This window comes from Stegodyphus dumicola, chromosome 3, assembly GCF_044657685.1.
Source record: "Stegodyphus dumicola isolate Sdum_Otavi_A_Nest chromosome 3, ASM4465768v1".
Lineage (NCBI taxonomy): Eukaryota > Metazoa > Arthropoda > Arachnida > Araneae > Eresidae > Stegodyphus > Stegodyphus dumicola.
In genome coordinates this window covers 247,940,868-247,960,919 of record NC_140770.1, presented here as the reverse complement: position 1 = coordinate 247,960,919, position 20,052 = coordinate 247,940,868, and the positions used below count along the sequence as shown (strand labels likewise).

Below are 20,052 nucleotides of genomic sequence, written 5' to 3'. Positions count from 1 at the left end.
TAAAATTATTAAAAAAAAAAAAAAAACAGATAACAAACTAGGAAGTTCATTTTTTAAAAGATAGTTTGGTTTCACTCGGCCGCTTGTGAGCTTTGTTTAAAAGAAAGTACGGGAAATATTTTACCTCTTACTGCTATGAGACATGAAAAATGTTTGTTAAACATTAAATGAAATAAAAGTGTGTATTCGCAGGAGCATCAAACACAGTATTATCTAATTTACACGATTCTTTGACAGTTTCATTCCCTCTAAATTTTATTCAACTATTTATTTTTTATGGCACATACTTGAAGTAAACTGTTCTGAAATTAAGATGCAGAATACTTTTCTTTTGCCTTCGAACAGATTGACTGGAATAAATTTTTTAACAATCTACTTGGTGAAGAAATCCTTGAAAATGAAACTGTGCTCGTTAGTGATTTTGTCTTTGATGTTGCCAATCTCATCGCAAATACAAGTAAGAGGTAAGACTAAAAAGAATTTTATAATTTATACATAACTCTTTGAAAACATATTTATATAAATTTAGGATGTAAACTTAAAAAACGAAGAGAAAGACATGTTAAAAAACACAAATTAAAAATTTTTATTTATGTGAATCGTAAACTTGCGAAACTTTACTAATTTTCAAAATTAAAACAGGATGTTCTTTGAATTTTTAATTGAAAGTTAATATTTAATTAATTAATTTTTAATTTTTCATAAAAGTAAAATTACTGATTGAGTACAGTCTAAATTAATGCAAGGTAAACATCTATGTAAGAAATCATAAATAAGCAATATTTGAAAGCATAATTAGATTTAACGCATGTTAATTTAGAAAGTGCATTTCTTTATTAATTTGATAAAAAGAAACCGCTGCATACATTGCCCCTCCAAAAGTTAAGGAACAGCAAAATTTGTGTATCAAATTTGAAAATGAAGCAACACAGAAAAAAGAAATTTACAGGGCATGCACACTAAACAGTTCTTTAATGAATGCACACAGAAATTCAACACAAGCATGAATTACAACAAAAAATTGAACTCTTGGCAGAGAAATCCAGTCTTGGAGAAAGAGTATGTCACAGTCTTTTGAGTAAAAATGAGGTGGTAACATTACAAAAATGGGTTTTGTAATGTTATCATTACAAAACTGGTATCCACCCAGCTGAAATACATTGGCGGCAGCAACATTCTATGTTTTCAATTAAGTTGTCGGTCAATGAATGGGAAGCAACGCCTAAACACGGAGTAATCCTTGTTCGAGCTCATCTAACGACCTTGGAGAATGACTTAAAGCTATAACCTGTCTCCCAAAGTAGATCCAAAGATGATCTATCGGAGTCAGGTCTGGGGAATGAGTTGGCCATTCCATCCGCTCCGTACCGTGACTCTTCAACACCCCGAGCTCGGTGCGGTCGCGCACTGTTGTTCATCAGAAGAAATCCAGGACCAATAGCAGCGTCATATGCGCGGACATAATGGTCAAGGATCTCGTCTCGATATCTCACACTGGTCAAAGTTCCTCCATGGAATACATGAACGGCCGGTGTGACCTCCCAGAGAGAGAGAGAGATCCTAGCCCAAACTAATATTCTATGTCCTCTGTAACTGTCACAATGTGGAATTCATTGCATCTGGTGCGTTATTCCCTTCAGATCAGATGATAACCTGAATCACTCTCCAATGTGAACTTTGACTCGTCTGTGAAGAGAGCAGACGCCTATTGTTGACTGGTCCAGCAGAAGTGTTCTCTTGCCCAACATAAACGGGCACCTCTGTGTCCTCAGTTCAAATGGACACAAAGAACTGGTGGTGTTGCATACATATCTGTGTATGCGCACCGTAGCAGCTGAGATTCCTGTTTCTGTTGCCGCTAAATGATCTGTCATTATCTGAGGCACAGTAATGTTACTCCTCCTTCAGGCCGAAAGAGCTGAATTGCGGTCTTCCGCAAGTGTTGTAACTCTAGATCTGCCTGGAACATGTCTTCTAAGCACAGAATCCTGGGATTTAAACTGATTCCACAGACTAGACAAGAGACATAGAGACGTCTAGCAGCATCTGCTTGTGGTATCCCCATTTCCATCCATCCGATCGCCCGTCACCTCCCCGAATGGGTCAAACGACTTCTCCTGAGCATTGTCCACGAAACTGTAATAACAACTGAAGATCAACACTGGTGAACAAAAGTTAAAATTTTTGCCTTGCTTCACCAATTCCTATATTAATATTCATTTCTATGAAGTAAAAGTGGTAGCTGTTGTGTTTACATATATTTTCTTAAACTTCGTTACTTTCAATCATATGAACTATGAATTTAAACGTTACTGACCTTTTTGTAATGCTGAGCTTTGTAATGCAAAACATGATGTTCTTTAAGTTTTGGAGGGCAATGTATTTTAGAAGTTACTCAAAGATCGGTGATCATTCAGAGCTGGAAGTGGAAAATTTAACCAAATAGGGAACAGTAGCTTAAGGGCACCTTTGTTCTAAAGCTATGTTATTAGAATACTACACCGCAGATCTCGACTCAGCCCTTAATGTCATTTTCATCTTAGAGGATATAAATCAATCATGGTGCAAATCTCCAGTAGCATGTCCAAATGGCAATAGATTTTTCAAGAGATAAATTCTGTATTCTTTGGTCGCTACAGTATTGGCAATAATAATAATTTCTTCCTTAACTTTATTCATGTTTATCTGGCGTACAGGTGCACACGCGTCAAATAAAACCATTAATTTCATGTTAATTCAATTAATATGCCATGGAAAGACTTCAGTTTGCTACAACTGTGTGAATTCTTGTAAATGCCATTCCCAATTCCTTCACGTATCATTTTTGTGTATAGGTATGTTAACTCATTCCCATTTTTGCTGCGAGGCATCTTAATGATTTGTTTTCCCATTCATGTAGTTAACCACGGTTTTCTATAAAACTAATAAACCCCCGATTCTCTAACGAATCGAATAGTGTTTTATACTAAAATGATCAACGAATATACCAGTGTCCTGTACAAGGTTCAAACCTTGTTTTTAATCTCTAGTAATCTCGAATAATGCTTTGATGAGTTAATTCTCGTGAAACTCCAAGCAGTAACAATTTTTACAGGTGAGGATACCAGGAGCAAACCATTCGTGTACTTTCATCAGTTTGTCTCCCATACATAAATAATATATCGAATTTAAAAAAAGCATTGCAACATTTAACAATTTGTAAACGTGACTGCGTCCATGGCACACACATTCGCCTTTTCTAATATAAGATCTTTGCTTAGAATTATAAAATCACTCAGAAAATTTTGAAATGTTCCTAGGTAAGTATCTGAAATATCAAACTTCAGCCTAAGAGTGATTCTTCTCTTTTCAGGGTGCTGTCTAATTATATGATGTGGATTATTGTGTTCGAATCTTTGCCAAAACTTGGTTTTCATTGGACGCCTCGTCGGAAAAGTTGCTTTGATTTCATATACGAAAACTTCGAACTGATCGTTAATTCCATGTATATGAGACACTACTTCCCAGAGGAAAGCAAGAACACCGTATGTGGCTTGGGCATAATGTAACATAATATGTAGATAATTTACAAATTATATTTGTTAATGTCAGGCGCTTAGCCGATTCAAAAAATAATGCAAGGTACATAGTAGGCTATTTATTTGTCACTCAAATTAAAAGACACTTAACGCTTTTCAAATGGCAATTGTAGAAATTTTGCCGCAAATTAACCATGGTCTAAAATATACGTTATTAAACGTAATTTAGACTTTTATTCCATTTCTACAGTGCAAAAATAAAAAAAAAAAGAAGTTGCTTAGACTTTTATTCTAGTTTTACTGAATGAAAATAAGGAACGAAGTAGATTTTAAAACTTAAAATTTCAAATTGAGTTAGAAAGTATAAGTCATGGTACTGAAGATAATTATTTTATCATTCATTTCGTGGGTTTTACTTAATCTGTAATTACTAACCCTATCAGACTTCAGCGGATTATTGCTACGTCTAAAGTAACTACAGTCCATTAAAGATCAGCAATTCTAACCGGAGCAAAAAACTCAAATTGTTGGCAAACAATAACGCAAAGCCGAATTATTACAATTATCAGAGATGGCAGGAACTAAACGTAGTGTGCACTCGCAGCCAGAAACACACAGTACCTTAAACTCCAAAAACCTGATTTTAAATACCGGATTCCTCATTTGCATTCTGGTGAATCAAAAGGAAAGGAGAAGTTATAGTAAAAATTTGAATTATAACCACTTGTTATATTAAATAGTAACTCTAGATAAATATTGAAAAATTCTGCATATTATATAACAACTATAATGTGTGATAAAAGAAAATCTAGCACGATTGGTAAAAGCTGTAACGCTCTGAAGATTCATGTCTTGGTTAGATCTTTATTATCTATGCAGTTAGTAACAAACAGTTTTAAGGAAGTGATGCCTAGATGATGAAGTGGATTTTGCCATACAACATTTGGGAATTTCAGAAAGAAATCTGCACTTCCCAAATGCTGAAAAGTAGAAATTTCTTAGTGAAGCGCAAACCTGAAAATATATTGCTTGAACCGCTTGGAGTAATGTATAACTGTTTAACTGTTTTGGAGTTACTTTTACATTAAAAACGAACTGGAAAAGAAAGTAAAGATTTTAAAGTTTTCAGCATGAATTAAAATATTTTAAACTGATGTATATATTTATGCATTTAATATCTTTATAAAATACATAAAGATTGCTAAAATATAATTTATTATAATCTCTATCATAATTAATAATGTGAATGTGTAAAACTTCTTATCTTTTTTGCAGGCACTACAGATTGTTACTTACGTTCAAAATGAATATTTAAATATGCTTGAAAATATTGATTGGATGGATGAAAAAAGTAAAACTTTTGCCTTAGAAAAGGTTTTGACATTTATTTTAATTTTCTCGCTGTATAAATTTGTCGAGATTAAAAAACTTGCTGTTAAAATACCTATCATAATATAATATGAAGATCCAACGTAATCTTTTCCTCAGCTTTAAATGACGAGATGTCATAGGAACTATATAGCTGCATTTAAAACTTCGTTATCATTTTCCCAGAGATTTCTTTCGTTCATAGCTTCCATCTAATCTTCTTCAGATTTAGTTTATGCGAATTAATTTTAAAAATCTGAGAATTTCAATAAACCACGGTGATGCTTTTTAACATTAATAAAAAAATTCTAAAAGCTTTCAGATTTTACATTACGCCCAAAGGGGTAGTATTCTTTATTTTTTTATTATAGATTATAGTAAACCAGAGTATGATATTTATGTTCATTATCATTAGAACTGGTATCCAATGACGTTGTTTCCTTGCTACCGCTTTTTAAGTTTTATTGGTGACTATTAGTTATTCTATTCTTCTATATAACAGAAAATGGTAGGTAATTATACGTACTCATGTACACATATGTTCTCAAGCTTTGATTTGAAAAGATTCCATGGATCGTCGTATAGCCTCTGGTAGTAAAGTGTTTGGGATTCGTCCGCAAATCGAGATTTATGTATTGAAGTTCTGGGATGAATTGGCCTACCAGCGGCCGAGTGGTAAATTCGCTGAAGACTGGAAGTTCGGCCCGAGGTTCGAATCCCGCGAACGGGCTGGCTGCATGGACGTTTTCGTGGTTTTCCCCATGTACCCAATATGTAGTAACATAATTTTCTAAATGGAATGGCTCTCTAGTATAGGGGTAAGGATTCCAGAAATGTAAGATTTCATAACTTCAATATAAAATACTGTATAACATTGTGTCAAGCATTAATTTTGTAATTTTTTCTTGAATATTCTGGAATTTAATTTTTGCCTATTCTGATTACATATTATTCAAGTATTAGTTATCTGCTACGATTATTATAGAATATGTTTGAGACTAATTTGTATGTGTCTTTTAGGCTGATGCCACGACATTGTATATTGGTTATCCGGAAGCACTTTTGAATGATTCTTATTTATCTGATGTGTACGCTAATGTATGTACTCCGATTTGCATCAATAAACATTTTTTTAACTTAATTTCTCTTTAAATGCAATTTGTTTAAAAATATCTATACTTGAATCTCTTTTGCAGTTGGTATTTGACGATAAAAGCTTTTTCTACAACAATCTGAATGTGGGCAAGTGGCTACTTGACCAGGCTTTCTCTCGTCTACGGAAAACTAGACCAGAAAATACACATATGTAATATTTTAATTATTAAGACTCATTTATTTTCCTTTTAGTGTTATTTTTAAAAAAGGAATAAAAAATGATGGCATTTAGAAAATGAGTATAATAGAATATGGAACGCATAGCTAACAACGTATAATTTTATCTTATTAAGTCTCCTAAGAGAAGGATGGTTTATTTTCTATTTAGAGAGAAAAATGTCAGGTGCTATTAATTGCAAACATTTTCAGACATCCAGACATCATAACATTTCATCTTCATTTGTATCTATACACGTTTTCAATAAAAATGATTTGGGGATTTCAATTTATTCCGTTTTAAACACCAAACCTGAAAACCAGAGTTGATCTAATTTATTACTTATTATTTTTCGCATTGCCTAATATCGTAAGTTATTACGAGGACCGTTAGAAACACACGGGTTATAAATTATAGAAATTACTATATGATTTTTGGAAGTTGTTCTAAATATTAAACTCCTGTGTTTGTATATAATAATAAATTGAGTGATTTTAGTTATCCATATTATTCTTAGTTATTCATATTGTTCTTTTTAAAACAAGCAATCGTACTGTTTTACCTTTAATAGATATTACTGGAAAAAAGATACTAGCATAAAACATTTATCTAGGTTTATACGCATCATGCTATCAATTAAAAGATTATAATATCAACTTAAAGCAGACAAAATATGCTGATACATTTTAGTTAATTAATAATCCAATACCTGCAAATATATATGCTTATGTATAACTCTGGCAACAAATTCGAAACTAGTTATTTCATGAATTGTAACACACAGATGCACATTTGTGGAAAATTTAAACAGCACTGACTAAAAACACAAGGCAAAAGGTTCTTTACAAAAATGTGAATCCTGAGCAGAACAGTTATAAAGTTAAAACAGGAATATGCATGTAGCAGACTGTAGCGAAAAATAATTGCAATTTTCGAGCGAATATGACCAACACTGAAAGCGATGGAAGATATGTATCGTCTGCTGATGCTTAGTATAAGGCCATAAATAAGCTCTTCAGGTATTATGTTTCTTTCTTCTAGAACCATCAGTCGCACTACAGAAAAGTTGTTGGCGGCTGGTGATGAGATGGTACGCTTTTCCCGAGGATAATTTGGATGTTTCTGGAGGCGTTTTAGACTTAAGACATTAAGTGAACTGCTCCGAATATTCCATGTGCTAAATATGTTCGTTCCCTAACGTTTCAAATATGTTACTCTGTATTATAACGTGAGCAATATTGTCTATGCGAAGGAATTAAAGGAAAGACACTTGCAAAGAGGGAAAAATGGTACAAGAGACTGAACCTCGTTAAGAAGGCATGAAGCTTCACACGACTACTAAACATTACACATTCCTAAATAAAGAACTTCGCCGACGTAAACCAGAGACTTTTGATGACATTGGAGGGGTATTTGCGTATTTATTGCTCTGTCGAGTTCTCAGAGCATTCAGAAGCTCTACTAAAATGACATCTGCTTTTAGCAATAGACGTACGAGATCCCTTGCTAAGATTAGTCCTTGCCTTTCTTACGCTACATAAAAGCATTTTAAATGTGTTGTCGTCAGTGTAGCCCATTTCATTGGTCCTCGAGAGAAAAACAAATGCTATATTCTTCTATGGGGCCATGAGGTATTGCCCCGGGGAGTTGCAGAGTCTCGACTAGACCCGAATAGTCTAAGTAAGCTGTAAGTTGCATGGGGTTCAGACTCTGCTCTCAATTATCAAATGCCAACGGCGGAACGGGATAATTGATTTCAGTAATTTTGTACATATTTTTGCGATTTCAAGTTCTACTTAGAGTGCAAAACCTTTCAGGTGTAGAACAAGGTGACACCATAGCTGCCTTTCATCACTGTAGCTCCTCATAAGCGACTACTAGTTAACTTTTCAGAAGCTCTTTGATTTGTTCAGAATAATATCATATATGTTCCAATGTGAGGGATCCTGCATTCCTAAATCTGATGAGTCTTTATTCCGCTTTCCAAAGATTCGACTTCAGCTACAGTAAGGACGTAGTTTACTGGATTTTTTATGACAGTATTACTCTACGAAAGCAACACAATGCTGTTTAAGATAATATGCACTGGAAAATAACTTTCACTGAAAATGGTAAACCCGTACATGCTTCAAAAAATTTGCTAAAGGTCCATAGTACATTATGCTGCATAGCAGTTGGAAATGATTACCATAGCGTACTTTATGTCGTATCCTGATTGGATTGTTTATTAAAAGTAACTATTGGTTTACTATTAAAAGTAAAACAGTAAGATTGCTTGTTTTAAAAAATACTTGTTTCTTAATCTCGTTCCGCTTTTTTGTGAACTGCAGGTCTTATACACTTGTAATGTCACTGGTAACTAACAGTCTTAAGATCTCTTCACCTAATTTTAATTTTTAAATCTATCTCAGTTTACTGCTTTCCTCTACACCAGTAATCAGTCTATTGACAATCAGTGCCTGTTAGCTTGCACGTTATTGGTCAAGAGTAACCCTATAATGTGCAGGCCAGAGATCCTTAGTCTTGGAGCTGTGCAAAATTAAAATTGAACCAAAGAAGATCGACCGTTGTCTATTCTATTGGTCAGCAGTGACATACAGTTTTATTGTCACTGTCTATCAATGCACAGAGTCATTAGTGCGCCGTTTTGCACAGTAAATTAAGACATATTTTTAAATTAAAATTAAATTGAAGCGCGCTGGAGACTGCCAAGTCTCTTGTTCACCGATGATCTACATGTTGATTGACACCTTCTGTAGATCTCATATTTGGCTGGTGTGATATGATGCAGTAAATTAACGTTGATTATCAAAATAAAATTAAACCCTAGGCTACATTTACCAACCAGTTTTTCGACATAATCTTTTCTATAATGAATAAGAAACATACAAGTATTTTGGAAATGAAAATAATAAGTAATGTTCAGTGTTCAAATGTTTCGTTACTATTCTGCTTTAATCTTTCTTAGACATATGTATATATTAAAAATAAGCAATCAAAAACTTAAATAAAGCATTATAAAATGAAAACCTGTGTTTATGTGCATAAAATTCGTAACTTACTTAAAGATGTGTTACTATTTCTTAGCTTATATCATAGTTATCAAAGCGTTTAAGTTCATCGAAAACATTTTTCTCTCATTATTTAAATTTAAACACTTTTTTTTTCTATTTCCGATCAATAAATTAAATTTGCGTTATGATAAGAGAGATGTTTATTGGCCAAAAGCAAATTTATCTTACTTCAGTCATGTATTTTTACAGGTGGAATACATATTTAAAAGCAACCGACGGAAATGCAGTTTATAACCCTATGACGAACAGTATTGGTGAATCACTTTATCTTTTCCTTTTGTTCTATACTGTTATGATCTTAGTTATCGCCCAATAATTTTGAAACATTGACATATTTTAGTTTTTGTAAGAACAAGTTTGATCAAATTTGTGATTCTGAAAAATCATTCATTTAGAACAAAATTAAAGTTATAGGGATGTAAAAATGGGGATGATCATCGTGCAAGAATATAGTTAACAAAATTTCAAATAGTTTTGAAATTTAGGAAAATATTTTTTTAAAACTAAAACGAGTTTACTAACTTAAAATTGCAATGAAATCATCTGAAAATAAAATAGCATTAAAAAAATAATACGTTTTCATACAAATTTTAAATGTTTGAATTATATTTATTCCATGCTTCACATCAGTTCTATTTTCGAGTAAAGTGAGGTTATTTGTTATTGTAGTGTCTTTGTAAATCAGAACATTTAAAATTTGTCGAGACGAAAGTCATTTCGAGAGGATGATGGTAAGATAAAACACGCGAGAAACTTTGGAATTACTTCCCCGCTCGACCCCTCGATTTCATTCGACGCAGAAAGTAAGCTGGCAGTCTTTGTATGCATTGTTTAACTTTTCAATAATCTAATTCAAGTTTATATTCGACAGTAATACTAATTTTAATAAGCTTAATGTAGATGAGCTTCTAAACTTCTCTCTATGCTTTTTGTTTTAGAATAGTTTAAGAAATATAAGATGTCTCTCTAACTAAGGAGAAAAATCTTTCTTTCATACCAATTTTAAGTTTTAAATGAAGGTACTTTGCTGTTTTTACCAGTTTTGATGAATTCAGTTTTATATTAACTGGCTCACAGTTTTAGCTTTCCTTAAAACTGAACTGAAGATCTTAGCGAAATAACGGATGGATGTTAAGCACATAACGTAATTGAAAGGATACTGAAAACATTCTTGTTTTCAAATGTTTTTGGAAAGTCATGCCTCTTTTCCGAAAACTGATTATGGTTATCAGAGAACTTTAGCATGCTCCAGCTATGAAGTTTATGTTCTAACTTGGTTCGGCTATATTAATGATGCATTTGTGCCATTTAAGAGTAATACAGAAGTTATAGTTGAGGTTCTCTCAGTCACGAATTCACCTGATGCTTTTTAATACTTCAGTTTTGAACTTAATAATCCCATTACATGCTTCAACGTCTGTGTTACATATAAAGAATATAGCTTTTGAACTATCGTCCATCATAAATCTTCATTAGTTGCACTGGATTAGCAATTCATATATCGTCGTTCTGCTAAGTACAAGACGGCTTCATTTTGTTCTTTCATTTTCTATTTATTCAATGTTGCCTGTCAACATTTCATCAGGGACTTTGAAAACGGCCGCAACCAATAGAGAATTTTATCTCATTACAAGAAAAATATTTTTTTCTCTTCGATTTATCATAAGAATCCAGTAAGTATTCATTTTTTAAAGTAAATTATTTATCAAGTTCACATTTGTACCCAAACTTCGTTTTTGTATTTATTGTTTTCTGCTAGTGACATAATTCGCAGTGCTATCCGTAAATTTAATATCATATTCTATTCAAGATATGATCACATTTGGTGTCTATAGTCATTCCTGAGCTAGTATGCTTTTTTATATATTGATCGAAGAATCAGAACCTTGAAATCTCATACCATAGAACATGAGATTTCTGTTCGTAAATAGAAAATAAAATTCTTAAATTTTTATTCCACATCATTGTTGTTCGAAACGTCACATCTTGTGTTTCTGCAAAACATAAAATTTAAGGAAAACGTTTTATTTTGAATTAGATTTCCTGCAATCATTTCATGTCTATGAAAATCTTTCGGTTCTGATTAATGATCCTCTTAAACTTTAGCTACTACACCTAAACCCAAATTCTGTTAGTCTTAGAATAATTTATTCCTTAACTGCTTTTTTTTAATCAAAAGGTAGAAATATGCTCTTCGTTTTCCATAGCTTATTCATAACATTTTCGAATTTCTTCTTGTTTTGATGTAGGAATAAATTTGGTGCTACTTTGGTGCACGGATTTTGGCGATTTTTTTTTTGGCGAGCGATACGACTTATGGTAAACCCATTGCTAGACAAGTTGTTTATGGTAACCGATACTTTGTTGTCATTTTATTTTAAAAATAATGCGTTTTATTGTGCATAAATTCCGTGTTTTAAATATTATTTATGACTTCAAAATAATAAAAATGAATTTAATTTTGCATTTTTATTTGAAATAAAATGTTATTGTTTATGATATTTTATGGAATTTAATGTTGTGAATGATGTAAAGAATGACGTCACAGTATTTTAAAAGTAATTGGTTTTAATATCTATAAATTTAATCTAATGTTTTAAACATTATTTATGGCTGTTAAATATTAAAATACAATTTAATTTTGCATTTTTTTAAAAATATAATTTTATTATGAATGATTATTTAAATAATTTTAATTCTATGCGTGATGTAATCAGCTCATTGATTGGTTACTGAATATTTGTGCATTACCGCGCCATTTTAAAATTTTATTATTCATCTCTTCGAATTCCTCAGATTTCAAAGCGAATGGATGTGTCCGTTTCGAATATAAATGTTGTTATTGGTAATTACCAAGAATTATTGGTATTGGAATAAAAAAATTGCCGTTTGAGGCCTTATGTTTAAAAAATGTTTAAAAAAAATGTAAGTACATAATTTTCTTTTACTTCATAATCGTATGCTTCAATTTTTATTAAAAAATTAATACAATGTTTTAAAAAATTCCTGAGATATTTATTGCCGCATATGTTTTAATGTTAAATAATTAAACCCTATAAAACCTATTTTAAAGTATTTAAGTAATATTTTAATTCTTTTAAACGTTGGTATAATGATTTTAATTCGATATTCAAATTTAAGTAATATTTTAATCCAATTAAATATTGCGCAATGTTTTTATAGCGGTGTTTTTATTCTATTATATGAAAATAATAATTTAACCTTACTTTAGCAATTTTTAGTCTTAGTAAGTGTATTTATTTACATTTGCCAGCCATCTTAAAAAACAACGTTTTCAACCAAAAATTAATCCATTGTTTTTAACGATATTTATTTTTTTTTTTAAGTTTCGAATACTTTACTATATGCGTAAAATACGTAAACAGCATTTTTCAAGATGGCTGACGACTGCCCCAATGTAAATCTCCAAAAATCCGTGCAACCGTCTACCAAAGTAGCACCATAAATTTTACCATTATTTCTAACTCTTGCTGTTGTAAAAGTAGGCTCTCCTAGACCTACAAAACTACATATCATTAATTTGCTCTGAGTCAAATAATTTGGTTGTAGAGTTAGTTTCTTTAGTATCATTGGATCTTTACACAGTATACAATATTTTAAGCGAAGAAGTCTGAGTTTCTTTAATCAGGAAGAAATCACCCTTTTGCCACAATCATTTTGTCAGATTTCCCACCTCCACCTTACTATAAATCAGCAAAATAATCTGTTATCAAGCTTATTTGCTGATTCATTCTTCCAGAGAATTCAATACTGACACACAATTTATGACAAATATCAAAGAGATATTCTTTCAGTGCTTCTTGGAATGACATTGCTAGTGGAGCAAATGTTAACGCTTCAATGGTTTCTTTGAAGGATAGTAAGAAATAACAATTATAAGCTCCTTTTGAAATTTATGAGCTTAACAAATGCTTCATTTACATATTGTCAATATTAATATAAATAGAACTGAAACTTTTACAGGAAATGCACCGCCAGAATGTTTAAACGGCTTCAACAATTTAAGGATTAATTGATTAATGTAGAGCAAATTGAGGGCTCTCTGAGAATTAATTCATTTCTGGAAAGGTTTAGAAGAAACTCTTTCTTATATATATCACTCACGCGGAAAACCATGAATACTCCTGTTCGGTCAACCCATTCGCCATGATTCAAGCCCGAATTATCCCTGTTCAAACGCTTTATTGCTCGGCTTCTGATCGGCCTCAAACTTTTAGGGATTTATTGATATCTAAACTAAAAGTGCTTCTTCTTTCGGTCGTTTAACGTTTTCGTTTGGTCGTTTAACTTCTTTCGTATTGAAAGTGTTCCTTCTTTCCGTCGTTTAGGGGCTTGTAATCTATATCGAAATTGCTTCTTGTTTTAGTCGTTTGGTTTCTTCTTTTGGCCTTTTGGCAAATGATTTCGTTTTTGCTCTTTTGTGCAATGGTTTCTTCTTTTGGCCTTTTGTCCAATGGTTTCTTCTTTTGTCTGTTGTCCAACGGATATTTTATTTACCATTAATGAAATAAGAAAGTCATCTCATTTCATACAAGTGATAAATCCCGAGATAAATAACTACTTTTGGGAATGAATGACTTTATTTTACTATTTTTGTATTCAGTAAATGAAGAATTGCTTTGCCTAAAAATATGTATTTGCAACTATCAGGCGATAAAATATTTCATTTATTAAAAGTCCAGATGTTTGTTTCCGATTTGGTATTTAAATAGCTAATGTTAGTTGAATTGTAAATTAAATGCTTTTATTTCCCGCGCAGTGCAGCGCGTGACGAATATTAGAAAAAACCTAAGCCGGAAAAATTGAAAATACAAGAGCGCGTGCATTTAACATTTAATAAATATCTCTTTTTGATTTCGAGAAAACTCCAGAAAGTTCTCGCGCTCGATTTCAAAATCTTATAAAAAGGAGGAAAACCTCTCAATTCAGTCTGTGTAAATCACCTTAATTTTTAATTCTTCCCAACGCCTTAGGGTATATCTCCAACAGAGACGGTTAAAGTAGCAGAGGCTACTAAATGCCGCCTAACCATTCACTCGATTTCGATTTCAATTCAGTCAGTTATTTTTAGTTAGCTTGTTGTTGTTTTAAGAGTTTGTTTAGAAAACTGCTCTTGTTAATTGTAGCGAATTCGCGGATTAGCTTACTTTAGCTGTTTTGAATTAACTTCTGTTGAACGTTTGAGTAAATAAGATAACTACTGTGAGATATTGTAATTGTGAAAGAATATCTGATGAAATTTTTGTTGTGATAATAATAAATTTTGTTCACTTTTCATCGGACTTGTGCATTCATTTCGTAACGAACGCAACAATATTTATTTCAAAATGCTAAATCTAAATTAAATCGCTTCTTAATTTTATTATTGGAGTTGTATTTCTCAGTAACATCATTCTTTCAACAGAAGTTCCACCTGCCGTATTCCAGGATCCCATATTCAACAAGGATCGACCACAGTTAGTAATGTATCTAATACATTTATTTAAATTTTCATTTAACTTAAAAATGCATATTTTCTTTACAATTATTTCACTTAATTGTATTTAAAGAGATATGTATTAAAGAGTATTAAAGAGCTATTTTGAAGGTATTTATTTGTACATTTATTTCAGTTACCTTAATTTTGGAGCTGTAGGTTACATTTTTGGACACGAACTTATTCACGGATTCAGTGGTAATTCTTTACTTAAACAATTTTTAAATTATTCAATAAGCAAAACTACTCCGCATAGAGCTTTCTAAAAGCTGAGGTATAAGCTAAAAATCTAGCATTTAATTTCGAAACACTATAATCATCTATCACAGTACATCATTATAATACTGTCCCTTGAAATATCTCACAAAATTTAAATTGCTAGATAAAAAAAAAAAAAAAAAAAGAAAATTAATATATAATGTATACATAATAAAATAAAAATAATAATAAATAATAAATAAATAGTATATAATAAACTAAAATAAATATTTCTGATAGACAGACTCGTGCGCTGGACATACAAATGTTTCATTCCCTACTGCGTTGTCGCTGCTCGCTTTGAAATTGTAAGTTTTTCAATCAAAATTTTATTTTAAGTTTAAAAAATATGAAATAGACAATAAAAGGAAGACCAAAATTCAAATTTCGTCATCCGCGTGCCGGTGTTCGGGTGGAGGACTATGTTATTCAAAATTTGATGACTCTAACTGTCGTTAGTTTTCCACAGTGTGAAAAACATGCATGATTCATGTAGATTCTTAATTATTTAATTTCTTTAAATATAGGGCGATAATATTTATTTACTATAATTTGAAAAGTGATACATCGGATTTAAATCATTCAACGCAAAATTCCGTTTTGAGATTAATAGCATTTCTGGGCACTAACACTGGGCTAATAATCTTTTAAGTCCCTGAAATGATAAAACTCATCTTCTTCTTTACTGAGATTTGAACCAGGGAATGAATCCATTTAATTGCTTACGATATAAGTGGTTTAATCCACTGACATCGCAAGGGCGCTCAAGGAAGAAGAGATATTGCTTTAATAAATAATTCAGTTATCGCTCACATTCAGTTATCGCTCACATTCACTTAAATGATGACTAGGAATGGAATAGGAGGAGATCACCTGTGCCAAATAAAGATGTTTGTGAGTTATGTACTACAAATAATTTTAGACGCTACTTCAAGAACTTTAATTACTTCGAAATGAGAAATATTTAAATAAACAACTTCTATCACAAAAGCATTCAAGGAAAGTGCCTTAATTCATTATATGTCTCCCCATTTTGAAAGGTGAATAGAGATAGGTTTGGTTTGGTTTATTTTATTATGAAAGAAAATGATAGGAATAGGGAGAGGTACCATACCCAATCGAATGATGAAACTCAAACAGTGATAAGATGTTTATTGTCCACCAGTTGTTCATTCCTCTTCTACTCTATGAATTAGTAGGCTTCTCGGAACGGGAAAGTTGAGAAATCCATTGCGCCCTTGACAGGTTTATCAAACCATGAATCATATAAATTTTTTAAATGAAGGTGGCAGCTTTTTTTTTCAAAAGAATGAAGGCGATATACTGGAGATTTGATATTCTCTGCGATGAGTTTGAGAGCTGAAACGTTACAATTGGATATATCACTTCTCTGATCTTATCTCTTAGCCCTTTCAGTGGAGCAATGTTATAATTTTTTAAAAGTTATGAAAAACTAAGCATAATGACATGCAATGGCCCTATAGACAACATAAATGAGTGTAAAAAATTTTTTTTCGTCCCCCTTTATGGAAAGGGGACCGGTTTCGCCTTGAAACCAGCACCCGTCTAGAGCATTTAAGACTAAGCATTTGCTTATTTATCTTTACTTTGCTGGAAAGTATTTGAACGTAACCCACATTGCAGATTATACTAGTAAATTACTGAACAACTAATGAAGTAAGTAATATTTGCATAAACACGCATTTTTAATTATAAATAAAAAATTTAAAACAGGAAGAGACAAAAAGTAACTAATAATGCACTAAATTACTTAGATAAAACTATGCAATATTTATAAAAATTATGTTAAAAACTAAGACAATTATATGTGGAAATAAAATAAATTTAGATGTATACAAATATTTTACTATGAACTAGAAGAATGAGAAAAGCGAGGGCTAAGAGAAGCAGCATAAAAACGCAACTGTGAGTGTTCTTCAGTGTGCTCTGTGACTCTGTAAAAAATAAGAAATGTTTTCCCACTCTCAAAAGCTCCATAAATCCTCATCTTTGAAGCCACTCAAACGAAGATATGGTGCAACTGCTTACAGCAGTGATCCGAAAGAAATAAACACAGCTGTAAAAAATCTCGCGACTGCGTCATCTGATCCTTTCTTCGATGTCTCAGAGGGGCGGTGGTTTCATGCTGAAACCGCGCTGAAAACATTCAAAATTAAAAGGGTTCCATTACTTTTTTTGTGTGAACTAAGGACATTTCATTAATCATTGATGCCTGCTTATAAAATATATTGTGGAAAAATTAAAAATTGTTTTTTTTTTTGTTCTTAAAATAGCCCAAAAAGAACAGTGAGAAAAACAAGGTATTTTTGAACGATTCGTATAATGGATGCCCAAAAAGATTTAGTGCTGCCATCTGTTATCAGCTTTAAGATGTAATTTAATTTTAGCAGCGGTTTTGAGAAAATGAAACCAAATTTTCTAAATTAAAAAAAAATGTTGAAAATGTGGTTTCAAGGCGAAACCACCGCCCCTGAAAGGGCTAGTAGCATGGGGATAATATAGTATACTTCTCATGTGCTAGTTCTAGTGTTTGTTAGCGCCAAACAGAAAAATGTCAGAATGCATCAGACTTAGATTCACAATAGGAATAATACTACAATAAACAGGAACAATAAACGTTCTTCTTGCAAACGGAAAAGTGCTGGAGAGAGCCCTGGTGAACAGCTTGAACAACTTCAGACATCATATAAGAAAGTCCAATTCAGCAAGCCAATAAAATTTGCCAATAAACATGGTTTCCTAGATAAAAGCCCTGTACATGCAATCAATGTAATTCTAGAGAGGATAGAAAGAAATAAAAAATAGAATCAGCATTCAGCTATGTTGTGTCTACCTCCTCAAATGACTTCAATTTCCTCTCCTGACCAAAGATGCTAGGCGCAGTGAAAGACAGGAAATGCCAAAAAAGCATTCATAAAATATTTCAAGATTGCTTCACCAACGAACTCAGCGTAATTTTAACTAATAACCGCACATTTGAAAAAGTACAAGTCAGACACTGTCCGCAGGGCTTATCTCTAAACGCAGACTATATCAACTTGGCGTTTGAGAAAATCATAAAGCCCAAATGTCCCCCAACAGTCTAAACGTATCACTTTCGTGGACGACGTGGCTTTTGCCGTGAGTGGTAGCCTTAGAGACGGTTACAAAGAAATGTAAACAACACACTAGAAATTTTCAATTCTGTATGCAAACAGCACAAACTAATATTTTTTTTCAAAAAAAGTCTTAAGCCTAAGTTATCCACAAACTTTGTCAAACAATAACAGGATTTCCAAAATTTGAAATTGAATGAAAAAAAATTAAAAAAATTTAACTGACTAAAATACCTGGGCGTCATAATTTACGAAAATCTTGAGTTTACAGATCTTCTGAGCCATATTGACAGCAACACCTCCAAACTCCCAAACAATTTAAACCGAATGGACTGAATAGGTTGGGGGATGAGCAAACCAACACCCAAACTCATTTATCATGTAGTAATCGAGAAGACTGTCCTACACGGAGTAGCCATATGGACAGAACGGATGATAACAAAAAGAAAAAAAATGCTTCATGCAAATCAGCGGAATTCTTACTCAACTATACAGTAAGTTACAGAACAACATGAAAGTAAGCCCTTCTCCAGATCGCTATCAGCACACCACTTCTTTCACATGAAGTGAGCAAAAATTCTGCAGCACAACAGTACTCCAACTACGAAAGAATAGCAACTGCAACTCTGTGGAAATAGCAGAAACGTACTTGTCACCGATACACACAAACAAGCACAACTTAGACAATAAAAGTAACATCACACTAACCATGAAAGAAGAAGCAAAGGAAAATATATTTCTATAACTATATGCAGATGGTTCCTCTGCATATAATTATAGAACTTTGTTTGAAAAAAAGAAAACGCAATGAAAATCTCCCTAAACTTTAACTCAGCAATTGAAATGTCGAACAAACGAATGTTACTTAGAGGAACAAAACATGGTATTCCAGGCGGAATCAGTATCGCTTCTGGAAGCAATAAAATACAGCATAATAAAACGTCCTAAAAGCATCATATGCATTCACAGAGTATCTTTCAGCAACGTACGCCATCGCGAGCCCGTACCGCATCTCAGAAGTAATCCATGATATTACAGAAAGAACTTCAATTTCACAAAATCAAAAAGCACATGCAAGTACAAAAGATAACGTTGAGGCTGGCATCCTGGACAAATAAACTGGTAGTGATTAAAATACACAGAACTTATGGCCTGGCTTGGACCTCAAGAAACTCATTACCTTCGAATCTAGTAGGGTAAAATGCAGATCTAGTGGGACACCATCGAACAAAGGAGAGGGATTTACCAACTGTTTCCAAAAGTAAGCACTGCACTCAGTTCAATAACAAGAGAGATAACGTCGTTCATAATGAAACATGGTCCTTTTTCTACGTACGTTTATGCAAGGAACGTAGCTGCGTCAGATTAACTTGCATGCGATGAAAAAGGCAACCTTTAACATTACGTATTTATGTGCTTCCTCGCAGCTGAACATCAACTAAAAATTCTATACTCAGGAAAAGAAATAGTTCTCTTTCAAGTAATGATATCAAGAACAACCATCTCAAAGAAATAACAAACATAATGACTTTCCTGTCAACAAGAGGCACTGAGCTGTACAATACAACTTAAATAGCATAATAAATGTACTCCCTGAGCAAGATGTGAATCTGAAATAACGCGACATATTAAAAAACTGCCACTACATTTACTGTAAGAGCAAACTACGTGCAGTTAAAACGATTGAGTAATATAGCTAATAATTTAACAATGAGAAGCTTTTGACTTATCAAATTCTAAAACTTGTTACAAAGAACATGTGTACATAAAACGTATAATTTGAAGCAAAATTCTAAACTGTAACCTAACCTCAACAAAGTAAAAATGAAACAGAGCTGGAGCCGTTCTCAGCATGTAAGTGTATATCTTGTAGAGTGAAATTATATTAAAATCTTCTTTTGTGCATCAG

General features: G+C 32.5%; 1 protein-coding gene across 3 annotated transcripts in view; it reads left to right on the top strand.

The window, feature by feature from the left end:
• LOC118193333 (neprilysin-2-like) overlaps window positions 1-20,052 on the top strand; it is a 156,784-nt gene that overhangs the window by 121,311 nt on the left and 15,421 nt on the right. For 2 of the 3 annotated variants that reach the window (XM_085814023.1, XM_035364408.2), the window contains 8 exons: window positions 346-464; window positions 3,353-3,524; window positions 4,794-4,892; window positions 5,907-5,984; window positions 6,083-6,192; window positions 9,462-9,526; window positions 14,698-14,749; window positions 14,906-14,967. In XM_085814023.1, the coding sequence (XP_085670149.1) occupies window positions 346-464; window positions 3,353-3,524; window positions 4,794-4,892; window positions 5,907-5,984; window positions 6,083-6,192; window positions 9,462-9,526; window positions 14,698-14,749; window positions 14,906-14,967 (757 nt within the window). The remainder of the gene's footprint in view (window positions 1-345; window positions 465-3,352; window positions 3,525-4,793; window positions 4,893-5,906; window positions 5,985-6,082; window positions 6,193-9,461; window positions 9,527-14,697; window positions 14,750-14,905; window positions 14,968-20,052) is intronic. The other variant, XM_085814024.1, reaches the window with a different exon arrangement.